Source organism: Tenrec ecaudatus, chromosome 10, assembly GCF_050624435.1.
Source record: "Tenrec ecaudatus isolate mTenEca1 chromosome 10, mTenEca1.hap1, whole genome shotgun sequence".
Taxonomy (NCBI): Eukaryota; Metazoa; Chordata; class Mammalia; order Afrosoricida; family Tenrecidae; genus Tenrec; species Tenrec ecaudatus.
The window spans coordinates 60,824,885-60,841,687 of NC_134539.1; the positions used below are offsets into that span (position 1 = coordinate 60,824,885).

Consider the following 16,803-nt stretch of genomic DNA (forward strand, 5'->3'; position numbering starts at 1 on the left):
CTGTCATTCCTATCCAGTAACTCTCTCTAAAGAGCTTTTCTACCTGGACAGCTGGATTTTATTTACAGAATCATACGAAATACAAACAGGAAGCAAACAAATAAAATGAACAGCAATGACTGGACAAAACACAGGAAAACGTCAAAGAGAAAAGCAGAAAATATTAAAAAATTGAAAGGAGATCAAATGATAAGGTAACCCATTTTAACCTAAAGTCAGATCCATAATCTGACTTTATGATGTTGTCTGATAACAGGATATTAGCGGGGCATGGACACCAACCTGAGAACAAGCGAACTACAATCAGTGGAAGGAAGGCTGTAGGATGCCTAGTGGGGCTCAATCAAGGGCACTGTTGCAGCAAGGAATTACTACACCTGAATGAAGGCAAACATGAGGGTGGGACAAGAGGAAAGTCAAAGGAAATAGAGGAAAGAACTAGGAGGCCAAGGGCATTTATAGAGGTCTAAATACAGGCATGTACATATGTCAATATATGTATAACGAGAGGGGAATAGAACTATGTGCTCATATCTATACGTGAGGAATTAAGGCTGCATAAAAGGGAGCCCTGGTGATGTAGTCGTTGTGTGTTGGACTGCAAAACAGCAACAAGAAGTACGGTTGCAGACGGATATTGGGCCTTGATTCAAGTACTCCCCCAACACAAGAACACTTTGTTCTAACAATCCGGCATTCCGTGATGTTCACCTTCCCTACACAATTGCTAAAGACAAAATGAGTACATAAGTAAATGTGGTGAAGAAAATTGATGGTGCCTGGCTATCATAAGCTATAGCATCTGTGGTCTTAAAGGCTTGAAAATAGACAACCGGACAGCTAGCTGAGAAGCAACAAAGCCCACGTGAAAGAAGCACACCAGCCTGCGTGATCATGAAATGTCGATGGGATCAGGTGTCAGGCATCAAAGACCCAGAACAAAATCATACTCAATGTGAATGGGGGGTACGGGGACATGGAGTGGAGAACCAATGCCCATCGGTAGACAATTGGACATGACCTCACAGGGAGGTCACAAGGAAGAGATAAACCAGTCAGGGTAAAGTATAGCACTGAAGAAACACAACACAACTTTCCTCTAGTTATTTGGTGCTTCCTTTACCCCATTATCAGGACCTCCATTCTATCTTACAAATCAGATTAGACCAGGTCATGCACACTGCTACAGATAGAGCCCGAAACACATGGAATCCAGGATAGATAAACCCCTCAGGGCCAACAAGGAGAGTAGAGATACCAGAAAGATTAGGGGAGGGTTGGGGGGGAGAATGGGGCATCGGTCACAAGGATCAATCTAGAATCCCCTCCTGGGGGTACGAATAACAGAAAAGTGGGTGAGGGGCAACAGAAGATGATGTAAGATATGGAAATAATAATCTATAACTTATCAAGGGTTCATGAGGGAGGGGGAAGAAAGGGGGAGCTGGTAACAGAGGCTCAAGTGGGAAGAGAATGCTTTTAAAATCATGATGGCAGCCTATGTGCAAATGTGCTTGACACATTGGATGACTGTATGGATTGTGATAAGAGATGTAAGAGCCCCCAATAAAAGTATTTGAAAAACTATAAAAAGGATATTCATACCCTTCAACTAGTCAGAGGGCATTCAACAGAAAGTTAACTCATGTGGGGACCCTGCAAACAGATTTTCAGTTTCCACTGTCATCCACAGTCTTCTGTAAATCAGGTGTTCACGATACCATTCCCTTTTTTAGATTTGGGTTTTATTATCATGATCCTTCAATCAATCAGCCTGGTGTGCTTCTTTCATGTACACTTGGTAGACCTCTAATTAGACAGATGGCTGCTTACTTGAAGACAAGCCTCTAAAGCCCCAGATCCTATTCTTGCAGATATTTGGGTACCTACCACCTGGTTTCTTTACCACACCCCTATCTTCAGTGAGCCCTTCGGGAGGGTGAGCATTGAGCAGGGCCATGTCATAAGAACTCATTGTTCTTAGAATGGGGCTAGAATTAAGTGCTCGCCCAGAATCCATTCATATAGCTATGGTTTATATATGTCTCTGGTTCATTTTAGAGACATCATCATCATTTTATGACAGAGAAGATTCTAAAGCATCCCCCTGGATTTGCTCACTTTTTGACTAGGTTGGCTCTCATTTTATTGCTAAATAAAAGTTTTTTTATATGTGTTTTAGGTTTAGGCTTTTATATGACATATTTTAAGGTTCCTGAAAAATTTCTCCCAATATGGAGGTTGTCTTTCCAATTTGCTGATGGAAATCTTTGATGGACAAAAGTACTCAATAATTATGAGGTCTTATCTATTTTAATTTTGCCTTTTACTGCAGGAATTTTTGTTATCATATTTGACAATCTATCATTAAATACTAGGTCCAATAGCCTTGCCCATGCATTTGCTTCTAATAATGTTAGTTGTAGTCCTTAATCTTTTAAATTTTTCCATGTGCTCCCCCCTCAAGCACTCACTCCTGGCTTTACCTAGCTATACATCATTAAACCCTACTCTGCAAACACCCTTTCTCTTGGTCCATTCATGATCTGTTGAATTCATTTGGTAAAACCCCAGGTCTGGTTAAACCCAAGTTTTTCACTCATTTTGTGGCTGCTCCCAAGCAGCTGAACATGCTGGAGAAAAAGTGTACAATCATGTTACCTACAATTCTTCCAAAATTATAGTCAATTATCTTAAATGGTCATGCAATATAGTAAATACATATCTCAACTAAATTCTTTTTTCCATCTCCAACATCTTTGGGCCTATCCAGTCTCTACTGCCTTTCCCTATGATTGACGATCTTACTCTAAGAGAATAGAAAAACAGATAAAACCACAGAATTGCTCATCTTTCCAATACCAATTCCATTAACCTTCCTGCATTTGGAACCACAACGGTCTTTCCTACTAAATAAAGAAGAAAGATTTCCTGTTCCTTACCAAGGACCATTTTTCCACTTAGGTTATGTGGAAGCTTATCTTAAAGACATCATTCCTATAATTACTTTTTCTTGTGAATTATGAAGTTTTCCCCTTCCTTGTCTTTTCTAATATACAACTCACATTAAGCATTTAAAAATACTCCCCAGGTTGCCTTTTCCCTGTGAGGGAGATTCAAAAAGTTAGTGGAGAGATAGAATGAAATAATGGAATTTCTCCCACAAACTTTTTAAAGCACTTTGAGTATGCTACTTTTCTATTATCACTAACGTCTTTAGAAAAATGCTTGTATGTAGAACTTTTACTACGCGTTCTCTTATGAACACTAAAAATTCAGTCTTTGTCCCCAATATTCAACTGAAATGACTCTAAGATCAACAATGGCACAGAGATCAGAGAAGTCGGTACAGACTAGATAAAAGTGACAATTCAGATTTTCTAACTTTTATCTTCGGCAAAATGAAAATTTAGTGAAAACTTAGGTAAAGAGGAGGGCATAACTTGATTTGTGTCTTTAAAAGACTTTTGATTTGTGGGGAATACTAAGGAGGGACAAGAAATGGTAGTTGTAAGGTTACTTAAGAGACAGCTGCAGATGAAGAAGGGGAGACCATAACCTGGAAAGACGAGATTAAGACATATAAACGGCAGAACTTGGTGACTGATCCAGATAAGCACGCAGGAGAAAACCATGAAAGATGACTTCCTGACATGGCTTGAGGGACAACAGGGGGAGTGGCAGAACAGAAGCGAGGAGATGGTGAAGGGAAAGTATGGGAAGAGAAAATTCGGTTTGAGTTTTCATTATAAAGCAATAAAATGAAAATACTCAGTAAATATGTGAAATGCAGATGAGATTTTCAAATTGAATGATGTGATCAAACTTTTTTTGTGAGGCCTCAATGAGAATTTTGGTTAAAAAAAGGCAAAGTAGTAAAAGATATTTGGACAATGTGTAATACCTTATCCCCACTGACTTTTGGATCTGGGGTTACCAATAAGAGAAAAGAAGAAAGAAAAGGTAGGAAAAAAAGAATGTTGACAAGATTAAAAGCCATTTGATTTAAAAAAGGATCTGCTTTCCCATTTTGCCAAGGCTTTCAGTTGAATCTGGAATGTACACCAAAACCAAGCTCACCATCATCCAATTGCTTCTGACTCACAGGGACCCCACAGGATGGAGCTGAACTCTCCCTGTGGGTTTCCAAGACTGTAACTCTTTAAAAAGTAAAACGCTTCATCTTTCGCCCTTGGAGCAGCTGGTGTTTTCAAACCGCTGATCTTGAGGTTAGCAGCCCAACGCATACCCCCTGTGCCACCAGAACGCAGAGTGTACAGAGGGTATTTTCTTTTCTACAGAGATACTTAGTAGAAAGACATTCTGGCTCTAAACTAGTCTCAAGACATGGCTCTTGAATAAAGTTTCAAATCATTTATCATTTAATGTTTCTCCTGTAAGCCACGAGACGGTTCGAAAATAAAGAAATAAAAGCTACTGCAATCTAAAAAACTCTACGCTGTGAATTTACTTGCATTTCTGAAAAACTCATGACAAAGGAAGATTGTGTAAGACATGTCCTTAATGATCAAAAACTGAAACTTGCATGAAACAATGCTTACGACTTACTTTTCAAGTTCTTCCTGAGAATGGGCAAATGTACAATTTGTTCCACGTGGACACCCCCCTTGCTGTCGTAGATCTCGGCACATGCTAGTCTTGTATTTACTGTTTGGCTGGGGCTATAAGGAAAACAAACACGTGCGCGTGCATGCAAGCACACATACACACGCACACACACACGCGCGCACACGCACGCACACACGTGCACACACACGCGCGCACGCACACACATACACACGCATGTACACACGCACACACACACATACACACGCACGCACACGCACACACACACACAGAGGGGGGTTAGATATTTTGAAACTTTTAATATCCTAGTTGTTAATCACTCTTGAGACTGCAGAACTTCATGACCACACTCATTTCTTTTCCACATTAAAAATGACTGCACTGAAATAACTACCATTCCATCTGAACAGCCTTCCTGTTGTGAGTTATGTGGTATAACTCAGAGTTGGCATCTAAACATTTCTCCTAAGTATTATCTGAAACCAAGTCAAATGTTTACCTATTTATCAGGCAACACAAAGCCCAATAAAATAAAAGATTTTATCATTAATTTATTGTTGTCTTGAAATTCTGATAAGTAAACAAATAATTGCAAAAGCATTAAGGGTAATAGGCTGTGTCCACTTAAAGTGTAATTTCGGCTTCAAAGTGGAAAATTAAGAAATAGCAATTTATTTGTCAATTTGAATATACAACGCTCATCTGAGCTTGGCATTGTTTAAGCTTATATAAATGAAGAATAAAACTAAAAACAAATAGTTGAAATAATTTGCATAAACTTGAGATATTCTTATATTTGTTACCCTAATTCAATGAGGGTCTCGTTTGTTTTCCTAGTTAGCACTTGAATATTATGATGTCTTCTAACAAATAAGGATAGAAAAATGGAAAGATGACCAACTTGTAGTAGATTTAATCTAGGCTCTGTCCTCTATTATGAGCATAACCTTAGGTATGTTACTTAACCCCTTTAAATTTCAATGTAGGAACAGTATCCATCTTACAGATAACTACAGGGCTAAAAATATGTAAAATAGCACATGTAGCGAATGGTTCACAGTAACTAAATAAATAGATACTATTATTAGAATAAATAACTATAGATTTGAAATAAAGGATACTGAAAATATCTTGAAAGCTCAAATTCTACACATTGACCAAGAGAATCATTTCAGTGAGGGTAATGGGGGTGGGGGGAAGTGACTATTTACCCACATTCCAAAAATAATCACACAAAACAGAAGAAATCCATAATTTGTATGTGGTCAAAAACATTCTCTATTCCACTGAACTCCTATCCAATATAGCACCCAAACTGTTGCTGAACTATGAAATGCTTATCAGAAACAAAAATGTGAGCTTTTTCCAAAACGGTCTATAAAAGCTATGTCGAATGGTGAATGTAATCAATGCCATGGGCTTGTACAACTGAAAACTATTTAAATGGAAGATGTTTTGTGATCTGTATTTTCCCACTAAAATTGAGGGCTAGTTACATGAGTACATTGACAAGCAGCTTTTACAAACGTGTGAGAGACAGCAGCAGTCAGAAGTGCCACAAATGCTGTTACCTGAGGTGCTTCCTGGCCTTTTCTACTGTGATTCTGTATGAAATCTACAAGTCCATGAACCACTGTCTTAACAGCCACCATTGCATTTTCAAGCTGCTCCCACGTTGGTGAAACGGCATCTGAAATAAGCCACCAGGGAAAATGGGGTGCGAGGAAAATCTGTTAGCAATTTTTCTCTCGTGTTATCAAACTCAACAAGATGCTGGTTATTTCTCTACATACCTGGGTTAGGATCTATGTTTGCAAGAAGCTCTAAATGAGGTCTCAGTCTATTTAAGTTAGCTGGGTCACCTGTACGTTGCAAAACAATCGTCAATTCCTGGACACTCTTTGCAAATGATTCTGGAGACTGGAGCTAACAAACAGAAAAGAGAATGGCGTTTACTCTGGTTCTTTTGATATAGCTATGCCCAAATGCTTTTATTTAGTCAAAATAAGTAGGTTTTCATGTGTCTTCAGATTCATAGTAAGAGTATCAATGGTGAATTACATTTTCACCTCAGCATCTGCCCTATGAAATTCATCATTAGACACTTAGAAAACGTATTTAAAAGCTATTAATATCTTTCTGGGATTAGAATGTTGATAAACCTCTGACTTTTTAACCTACCTGCTTTTATTCTAATTTCTGTACTTGCCTCCTTGTAGCCTTAGTTAATTTTTAAAGTGAAAAAACATTTTTAATAAGATAATTTAGAAGAGTTCAATATTAAAATAAAAGATATCCAAATGCCTCTCTCTGTATAAAATTCAAGTACTCTTCAACATAAAAGCAATAGTATATAATCAAGAGCTCTAATTTTACAAACCTTATCAATGATAGATTGCATGTGTGATTTATGTGCTAGGTCACCATATAGAAGTGAGGACCACTGCTCAGGTGAAATCCGAAGTCCTGCTTCCATAGCAATGTGGACAATCTGGGCATCATGTTCTCTGCGTAACGCCTCATAACTCCGAAACTCCTCCTTCAGCTGCATCAGGGAAGAGTCTTCATCCCTTTTGGTGACCTAAAACACAGAAAGGAGATTAACACACACACACCACTCACACACGCTCGCTCTCTCTCTTCCTTTTCCCATCACAATTTCATTCACTTATTTTGGGGAGCTGCAGCACCCAGCACGTATCAGACGCCACACCAAGAAGGTGCGGAGATGAAAACACTTTAAGTCCTTACCTTTAATGAGCGCAGCAGCTGGTAGGCAACAAGACTTGTAAACAGACAATTACAATATAAGGCTGTACTATACCAACATGGGAAAAAAGAAATTGTAGCTGACTGACCAAGGAGAATATCAAAGAAAATGTTCCTCAGCTGAAGACTATATAAACTGTGTCTTGAAGAAAAGGGAATGCCCAAGGCTAAGAGAGTGATGAACAGAATGCTAGAGAGAGACAAGTTCTTAAAATAGAAATAAGAGCAAAGCACAGGCAATTAAAGGCTACAATGTAGGCTGGAAAATAATCATATAGGCTTTACATAATAAAACGTGGGGTATTATCCTAAAGGGAATGAGAAACCACTGAGGACTTTTAAGCACAAACAAGATAGAATTTATGCTTTATGAAAACACCACTTTGGCAGCAATGATAAGCAGCAAGATATCCAACCAACCGATAGATATACATTAGCACTACCATATGATTATAATCTGCCACCACATAAAGTATTATTTATATAGCTTTAATCTTTACTTGCCTCATGACAAAAAACAAGAAGTTCAAAAGTTAGTTTTGCATGGCCTAATGCAACTAATTATCCAAACATACAGGCATCATCTACAATAAGTAATACAAACTTACTCCTGAAGCATGTTAAATGAACATGACATTTAAAAGGGATTTTAACATTTTAAACAACAGGGGTGGGGCTCTAAGGAATAAATAAGGGCATGGAAGGGAAATCACTTGCTAAACTAATTTTAATCCCATGTCAGATATTAGTAGCAGCTATAGATGTCTGACAACTATAAACCAACACCGAGTAATTTTATCTATTAGGGGAGGGTGCAAGTTAGTAATAAACTAGGAAAAGCATTACTGCAGTCTGTCACTCAGGAGACGAGTGATCTGTGACTCGGCTGCGCAGTCAAAACTACATCTGAGAAATGAGAGCTTCCGTCCAATCGCTGCCCTAAGGACAGGAACAGCACTAACACGATCAGACGGATGCTACCCTGGCTCCTCACGGAGGTTCAGTGAGCTCATCTAAGTATGTCTACACTGTCAGTGAGCTGAAACCCAGGAAGCTCCCGTTTGTAGACAAATGGAATTAAACAGCAATGGCCTTTTTCCACAAACATTTTGAAGCCTCCTTGTATCTTAAGCTGAGCAATTTGCCAAGAACACCTTGTATTACCTGTCTTTATCATTCCTGGCACTATAAAATCAGCAAGGTAAGTTTCATTTTAAATTTAGTTATACTTGCACACTCAGTGCCATCAGGTCATCTCCCACTCCGTACTATACGCAGCTGTGACCTCACGAATTCTTTCCACTTCACTCAGCACCCGCCGCCGGAACCTCTAGGCCCATTAGACAACAAAGCACACATTTCTAATGGGCTCAGGCAGAGTAACAACTGTGACGATGGCGCAGAACCCAGCACTCAATTGTTCTGTTGGGCACAGGGTCGCTGAGGGTCGGAACCCACTCGAGGCAACTTTCCTCGTCTTTTCCACCAGACCCCCTAAAAAATCCAATGCAGAGTGAAGTGGCATCTTCACCTTTTCACTTCCTCATTGTCCCTAAGACAACATACTGGGCATTTTCAGACTAACAGTCTTAATTCTTCATTCTAATCATGACAGGCAGAAGGTAAAAATAATAATAGGGAAGTTATAACCATTACCCATTTTAATAACATTCTTAGTATCATTCTTGACACTTTAAAAACGGCACATATAAAAGAACTAGGCTCCTGAGATTCACTTTTACTATGCCAAGAGTCAGGTTTACCAATCTAATCCCTTATGTTCTGCTCTGAGCTGCTGGCAGCTTCATCTATGTGTTCTTATTCTCAATAGATGTAAACAATGCAGTGGGGGAAAGTCTCTTCTCAACTGTAGACAGCATTCCGTACTTCTGCAGTCTCTGAATTGGAAGCACCTGCCCAAGGACGCCTATCTCATACACGGGCAGATAATCTCTAGACCAATGGTTCTCAACCTTCTTAATCGTGTGACCCTTTCATACAGTTCTGCATGTTGTGGGGATGCCCAACTATCAAATTATTTTTGTTGCTACTTTGTAACGGCATTTTTGCTACTGTTCTGAATCAGTGAATACTGTGAAAAGGTCTTTTGACCCACAAAGGGGTTGCAACCCACAGGTTGAGAACCGCTGCTCTAGACAGTTGACAGCTGGTGGCTACTCACCTTAAAACAAGATGCTCGATACAATAGTTGCACAACATGACCAATACTCGTTTTTGATGCCTGAGGAAATCTTGGTTCTAGCCTTTGTACAACAAAAAGTACCAGAACTTTCCTTGAGAGGGCAGAACCATCTTCTAATGCCAGCAACACCAGTTTCAAGGCTTCTTCTTGCATAGCTAGAAATATTAAAAGTAGGCAACAACAGTTCATGATAAATAAGGAATCCTGCAGAGCATGTCTGCCACAATCTTTTAATCTTTAGGTATCAGTTTATGGTGCTCCATTATCCATATAAACAAACTTACTATCATTGACTCCCTTGGGACTCATAGTGACCCTACTGGACAAGAATAGAGCTGCTCACTAGAGTTCTGAGACCATGAGACTGTGAGTGTCAGGCTCTTTCGTCTATCACCTGAGAAGCAGCTGGTGGGTTTGAACTGCTGACCTTGAGGTTAGCAGCCCAACATGTAAACCACCACACCATACCACAAAGTCTGTATTTTATTAGCACAAAAAAAGAGAACATCACATAAACATAGTTTAATAAAAAACAAGTAAAAACAAAGCAGTTTTCCTATAGTCAATCAGAATATAAGACAATGAAATGTAAAATATCTTCCGCAAATATTAATTAATAAATTAGATGTTTTAAAAAAAACACACAAAGGCAGGTTTTCAATATATGGAAATTATTTTATGCATATGGCTGTTACTGTGTCTATCAAAATTATTTTATATATAATCTTAAAATGTTATGAGCTTCTGGATAGAATACAAAGTATTCACTTTCATTGTTCTTCAGACAGAGATGCATAGTCAATATGAATCCAATCATAAGAGAACACAGCAAACTCAAATTGTGAAGAATATTCTGTAAATATTCATAGTTTCAGGTTGAGAAACCCATAGGTGTTTTACTATACCCTAGATAGTCACTGTGAGTCAGAATTGACTTGATTATAGTAAGAATATACATGACATTTTGTTTATTCATGAGTCAAAGACATGTAGATTTTTCCATCTTTTGGCAAAGTGAATAGTACTGCTTTGAATGCTAATTTAATAATAATTTGTTTGAATACCAGCTTTCAATTCTTAAGGATCTACCTAGGAGTGAAACTGATGAGTCATATAGTAATTTGATGATTAACCCTTTGAGGAATCATCAAGATGTTTCCACAGCAACTAAACCAGTTTACATTCTGACCAATAAAAAAGTTTCCAATTCCACATTTGTGCCAACACTTACTTTCCTTAAAAAAAAAAAATTCTAGCATTTTACTGAGTGAAGTGACAGCTCATTGTGGTTTTCCTCCACAACCCTAATAATGAGTGGGTGACACTGAACATCTTTTCGGATGCCGTCGGCCATTTGCATGATCGTTTTTGGAGAAATTTCTATTCAAGTCCTGTGCCAATTTTTAATTGAGTTGTCTGTTCATGAGGAAATAGCCAAAGGCAATATGTTTTCATTTATATATAAATGTAGAGTCTAAAAATTAATTTTAAAGTTTGCATTATGGAAAACGGTAAAACATGGATAGTGGAGGTAAAAGGTGCCTATTAACAAAGGGATGCTTAATCATATTTTATCTACTACTTATCTACATTTTTAGTTTGCTTGGGCAATTTTCAAATAAATCCTAAACATAGCACTTCATCCTTAAATACAGTATTATATATTTATAATGGATAAGGATTTGTTTTCTTAAAACACCATTATCATATCCAATTTAACTCTTTAATATCCAATTGTAACTCTTTAATATTAGCATATCACCCAGTTCATGGTTAGTTTCCCCTCATTGTCTCAAAAGCGTATTCTTAGAATTGATTTGAGTAATCCAAATAAAATTTCTATCATCTTCCAACCAGCCTCCATGAAACCTTTTAAAAGAAAATTTCATTTATTTGCTGAGGAAATAAATTCAATTTTTCAAAGACTTTCTCATATTGACTAATTTTGTTTGTTGTTTTTTAATAAGTTCCTCAATTCTCCCCTCCCCTTTATTTCCTGTCTCTTAGAGGGGCTTGATTAAATTGGGTCAGTTCACAAAACTCCTGAAAATGGAATTTAAAGATAATGTTTTTTTCTTTCATTTCTGGTTTTACTTGGCACAAATAAAACTTGCAAATGGGCCATCTATTCGTTTTCTTCGCTGTGCAGCCTGGCGCTGGGATTGGTGACTCTGATGGCCAGCTGGGCTCTTTCTACGATGGCTTTACTACTGTTGGGAGGAAACGTGGTCAGCGATCTCCACACAGGAAGACTTGCTGCACATCAGCAGCACTTCCAGCTCCTGACGGTGTGGGCCAGGAACTTGTGGAAGCCACTGGACAGCATGTGCTTGGTATTCTTGTTGCTCTCGTATCCGATGTTGGCCATCAAGATCTGGCCCTGGAATCTTCTCCGCACCCTGTTGTCAATGCCTCTGGGCCTGCGCCAGTTGCGCTTCATCTTGACATAGTGGTGGTCGGATTGGTGCCGGCTGACCTTCTGGGTCCTCTTTATTGACATTTTTAGACTTCACCAGGGGTCTGAGGGCAGCTGTTGGGAGATGGCTCGGTAATGGACTTTTTTTTTCATGAATTTTGAAGCCCTGTCATATTTCTTATTCCCTGCTTCACTTTAGGAGATACATAAAAGCTAGTCATCTCACTTTTAGTAATGCAAAGATTTTTCAGTATCTTCAGACTTTATTCATTATAAATTCTCTATCAACCTCTCCATTAACAGTATCAACAGTTGCTAGTCAATTTTATCCGAGACCTAGTGATTAATTTGGAGTTACAAAAATATTATCACTTTTTCTAGATTAGCTGAATTTCTGCCAAACAAGGGATTGTCCCTCAAGATAGAAGAATCAGGAGACTTGATCTGATGATGTAGTGGTTACATGTTGGGCTGTGATTTGCACAGTCGGCAGTTCAAAACCACCAACAGTTCCACAGGTGAAAGGCTGGGCTTTCTACTCCCATAACAGTTACAGGCTCGGAAACCCACGGTGGGGTGATTATGAGTCAGCATGGCAGTGAGCCTGTTATTTTGTTGTTGTTGTTATAGAAGAACCACCCTGAAACAGTGTGTAGAGGGAAGGTAGGGGGAAAATGCTTGAATTGTTTTCTTTTAAATTTCCAGAATTATACGTTGTTGCTTTAGTAACCTTTCCAACTAACCAATGATATTTTCTCTACAAAATCATTACAAATTCACAAACCAGCCATTAGTCATTATGCATTTTGTTGTTTAAATGGTTTCATATGGTGAGTGGGACCCCCTTCCAATTTCCTTCTAAGTCTGTGAACACCAGTATTCTCTGTTAGCATTTTTGTTTTCTACACTTTCCATGCCCATCCTAGAATGTCCTACCCTAGTAATGGAACAAGGCATTTGCATAAAGAATGATGCTTCTGTTAGTGGGCAGAGTATTTATTACGGGATAGGCTTAGTGTTCTGGTTATTCATTGCTTGTACACTTTTCATTGGATACGTCTAGGAAATATGTAGTTTTTAGCAAGAGAAAAATCAATCAAGCCATTGCCAATTCAAATTTAAAATTGTAGAGGGATTACATAAATTCTTTGATTATGTACTTTTTTTTTAATGCTGATGATCTTGATGGAATGGACATAATCGCTACCTTTATATTACTATCTATCTGTATAATAGTTTCCAAATAATAATACCAATAGAACTATTAATAATATGACTAGGTAGATTAGACTTAGTACAGGAATATAAAATCAAAATCGTGTGTTGAAAAATCACCTAAAATAATTCCTTTCTGTACTGAGCTGTTACCAACTTGTCTTTTATATTTTTTAATTTTATGGTAGGGATTGCTGTTTTATTCGTTAGGAAAAAAATTAAATGACTGTGTAAAACACTCACCTGTTTCCAAAGTCAAAACAGGTATATTCAGAGTTCTAATGTCATTCCCTGCGCCCTGGCTCTTGATTCTACATTATTAACTTTTAATTTTTCCTCTTGTCCCTTACGAAAATGTTAAAAAGCAGACATGATTGTAGCTTGTTCTCCTTTTGACACAAGAAGTAGCATACTAAGCATACTACCTGTACCTTGTTTTAATTGTGTAACAGATATCCCTTGAGATCACATCCTTGTGCGATACTTATACTGTCCACATACCACAATTGCACTGGAAGGACACACAACAATTTAGTAAACCTATCAACTGACACAAAAACCCTAATGGTGTAATGAGTTAGGAGTTGGGCCACTAACCGCAGGGTCAGCAGTTTGACCCCGCTTGTGCCTCTCCTTAAGACAAGGCTTTCTGCAGCTGTAAAAATCTGCAGCCTTGGAAACACACCACCATATTTCTACTCTTTCTACACGGTTGCTCTGAGAGGGAACTGACTGGACAGCAGTTGCGTCTTGAGTATCAACAGACATTCAGATTACTTCCAAATATTTGCTGTTACACTTGATCTTACCAAAAGGCCGAGAAGCAATTATTTGATATTACAAATAATTTGTATAACTTTATTTTGTTCCTTTTTGCTATGTGTTTGGGATCAATGCTTAGAAGTGGGATTGTTGAGCCAAAGATAAATTGCACAGGTGATTTTGCTATATAAGGTCCTAGTTCTCTTTAAGTTCATATCAGCTTCACATTTCCATTAAGGGTGAAATGACACGTTAACCAATTTAAACACAACAATGCCAAGAGTGTATTACAAAGCTTTGAATACTTACCAATGTAATAGGTGAGAAATGGAATCTCAGATATGAGATGAGTAAATTTTTATAGAATTGAGGCTATATATATTAATTTTTACTATGAATTCTGTCCACATCTTGTGTAGAATTTTAATTGGGTTGTTGAGTTTTGCCCTCTCAAATGACCCCTTGGTGATATAATTAATAAATATTTTGCCCAGCTTACATCTTTTTACTTTACTTTTGATGTTTGGAATCAATTCTTTTTAGAAGGTAACACAAGAGAATCCTTTATAACCATGGAACAATTAAAGATTTTAAAAATAAAATGTAGATAGTACTAATCATAAAGAATTATCTCTTGATAGTTTTAATTTTCTTTAACATTTCTTTCTCATGTTTTAAAAACTATCTAAAGCTTTTGGCCTTTCACCCCCTAATCTACGGTCCTCCACTCTCCACAATAAAAAAAATTAAGTTTTCCATTGCTTACTACCAGGGTAATCTTGAGCCTCTAATCCCATTCTATAATTTGTAAAATTGGAGCAGTCTTCTAAAGTGAAATTCTCAATCTTGAATGAGAAAGGTATTCTAAAACATTGACTCTGTAATACAGATTATGATTAACACTACTAGTCTATTTATGAGATGTAAGCAATTACTATGTCTTCTAGCCAAAATTCCTTATGCATTGTATTATCATTCTGGCTAGAATCTCATTTTGGAGACAGGGGCTTAGTGGTTACACATTGGGCTGCAATCCGTGAGGTCAGAAGTTCAAAATCACCAGCTGCCTTGGGAGAAAGACAGGACTTTATAAGGACTAAGAAGTTCTAGTCTCGGAAACTTGCAGGAGGAGGAGTTCTACTCTGTCCTACAGGGGTCAGCGTCTACTGGCTGTCAGTGAGAGATTTTGGAGGTATGCTATGCTACTGGGCAAGACTAAAGTGGCATTAAGTCTCTAATTGACTAGAAGGTATGAACCAACCAACTCATACCCTTTGTTTTCTTGGTGTTAAAATCTGCTGAAAGAAAAAAGTCACACCTCATAGCCATTCCTTTGAGAGAAAGCAGAGCAGAGAGAAGGTCCAGGACCATTGGCAGAGGAGCACATTTGAGATCTGGGTCTGAAGTGACGGAGGCTGAAACTATGGCAAGGAAACCATGAGGCAAAACAGAGGGGCACCAACTAGACTATGAAACTGTGAGAACAAACTGTGGGTAGGCTTCCTGGCCTCTGGAGGCACAGGGCAAGGGGACAACGGAGCTGAGAGGCTGATGAGGAGAGAGGGACAATTGGTTGCTGGCTGAGGAGGTGTTGCTAACTTCCCGAATAAATACCCATAATTGTGAATTGTGTCTGTGAGTTCTCTGTGGCCACTGCAATGAATTATTGAACCCAGCATTAAAACTAGAGTGCTGTAGGAGGGGCGGTTGGTGTTAGAATAGGTCATGTCTGACCACTGGGACTTGGGATGGGAACAAGAACATGAGAGGCCCACTGGCCTCTCATGCCAGTTTTACGTAATCTCTAATTATGTCGGTATGTGTGTAGAAACAGGAGTCCAAGGATCCTTCCTAGCTCTAGCAATTGACATGCCGTACACCCTTAAGTCCTGAAGGCCAACATGGAAGGCAGGCAATAACTGTACTCTGACTTCTTACCTGGCCCTAGAAACTGACACCCTCGAGCCCTAACAGCAGCCCACAGGTTGGCAGACAGTTGCTGGGGGTTCTGGTGCTGTAATATCAGTTCTGTTACAGTTCTTTCTCCAAGTGAACGGGCTGCTCGCATGGCTCTTACACGACCTTCTTCTTCCACTAGCTGGCAGTTGACAAGGGTCACCAGCTTCCTTTGCATTGGTCGGCTCAGTGCACTCTGGTTCAAACTAGCTACACCTTAAGAAAAAAGAAAACGTTTTTTAAGGCAGCTTAAATGACAGCTTTCTTTGACTATTAAGCCACATCTAATGAGTTCTTCAGGAGCGCAGGTAGCATTTTGAGTTACATGTTGGGCTGCTAATCACAAAGTCAGTGGTTCAAACCCATCAGCCACGCCTTGGAACACAATGAGGCTTTCTACTCCTGTAAGGAGCTACAGCCTTGGAAACTGACAGGGGCAGTTTTCCTTTGTCTTAGAACATCACTGTAACTTGGGATTGACTTGATGCCAGTGAGACTAGTTTGGGGTTTTTTAAATGAACTCCTTTTCAGGTACTTTCTTTATCCAGCATGAGCATCTGGTTTATTACATTCTAAGATAATAAGAAACAATTCTAATTACTTCACATTTTATTAAATGTCCCCAAGACAATACTTGAAATTGGGTTCGTCCTCCATCTTTATTAAATGAAAATAAATTTACAGTATAATGAATAGAATTTTTAACTTACAAGTAATCATTGTACACAAGACATTTAGAACATCTTTTAATGGTATGCTCTCAGAGCCTATATACTTTCAGCAATTCAAGGAATTCTGCTTTACCCATTTTCCCACACATCACTTTTCCCCCCTATCACCAATTTCTGCCTCTGCTTGATCAAGTGCACCACTGTAAGAGCAAGCAGCCTTCTTT

General features: G+C 38.5%; 1 protein-coding gene and 1 non-coding gene across 5 annotated transcripts in view; both read right to left on the reverse strand.

Moving 5' to 3' along the window:
* Positions 1 to 16,803, reverse strand: part of RC3H2 (ring finger and CCCH-type domains 2) — a 54,002-nt gene that overhangs the window by 23,568 nt on the left and 13,631 nt on the right. For all 4 annotated transcript variants that reach the window (XM_075560452.1, XM_075560451.1, XM_075560453.1 and 1 more), the window contains exons 4-9: positions 15,891 to 16,124; positions 9,539 to 9,714; positions 6,968 to 7,168; positions 6,381 to 6,513; positions 6,159 to 6,277; positions 4,570 to 4,682 (exon numbers count right to left, since the gene is read on the reverse strand). In XM_075560452.1, the coding sequence (XP_075416567.1) occupies positions 4,570 to 4,682; positions 6,159 to 6,277; positions 6,381 to 6,513; positions 6,968 to 7,168; positions 9,539 to 9,714; positions 15,891 to 16,124 (976 nt within the window). The remainder of the gene's footprint in view (positions 1 to 4,569; positions 4,683 to 6,158; positions 6,278 to 6,380; positions 6,514 to 6,967; positions 7,169 to 9,538; positions 9,715 to 15,890; positions 16,125 to 16,803) is intronic.
* Positions 6,598 to 6,707, reverse strand: LOC142460642 (small nucleolar RNA SNORD90). Its single transcript, XR_012786812.1, has one exon. It is a non-coding gene; the product is annotated as a small nucleolar RNA SNORD90 (small nucleolar RNA).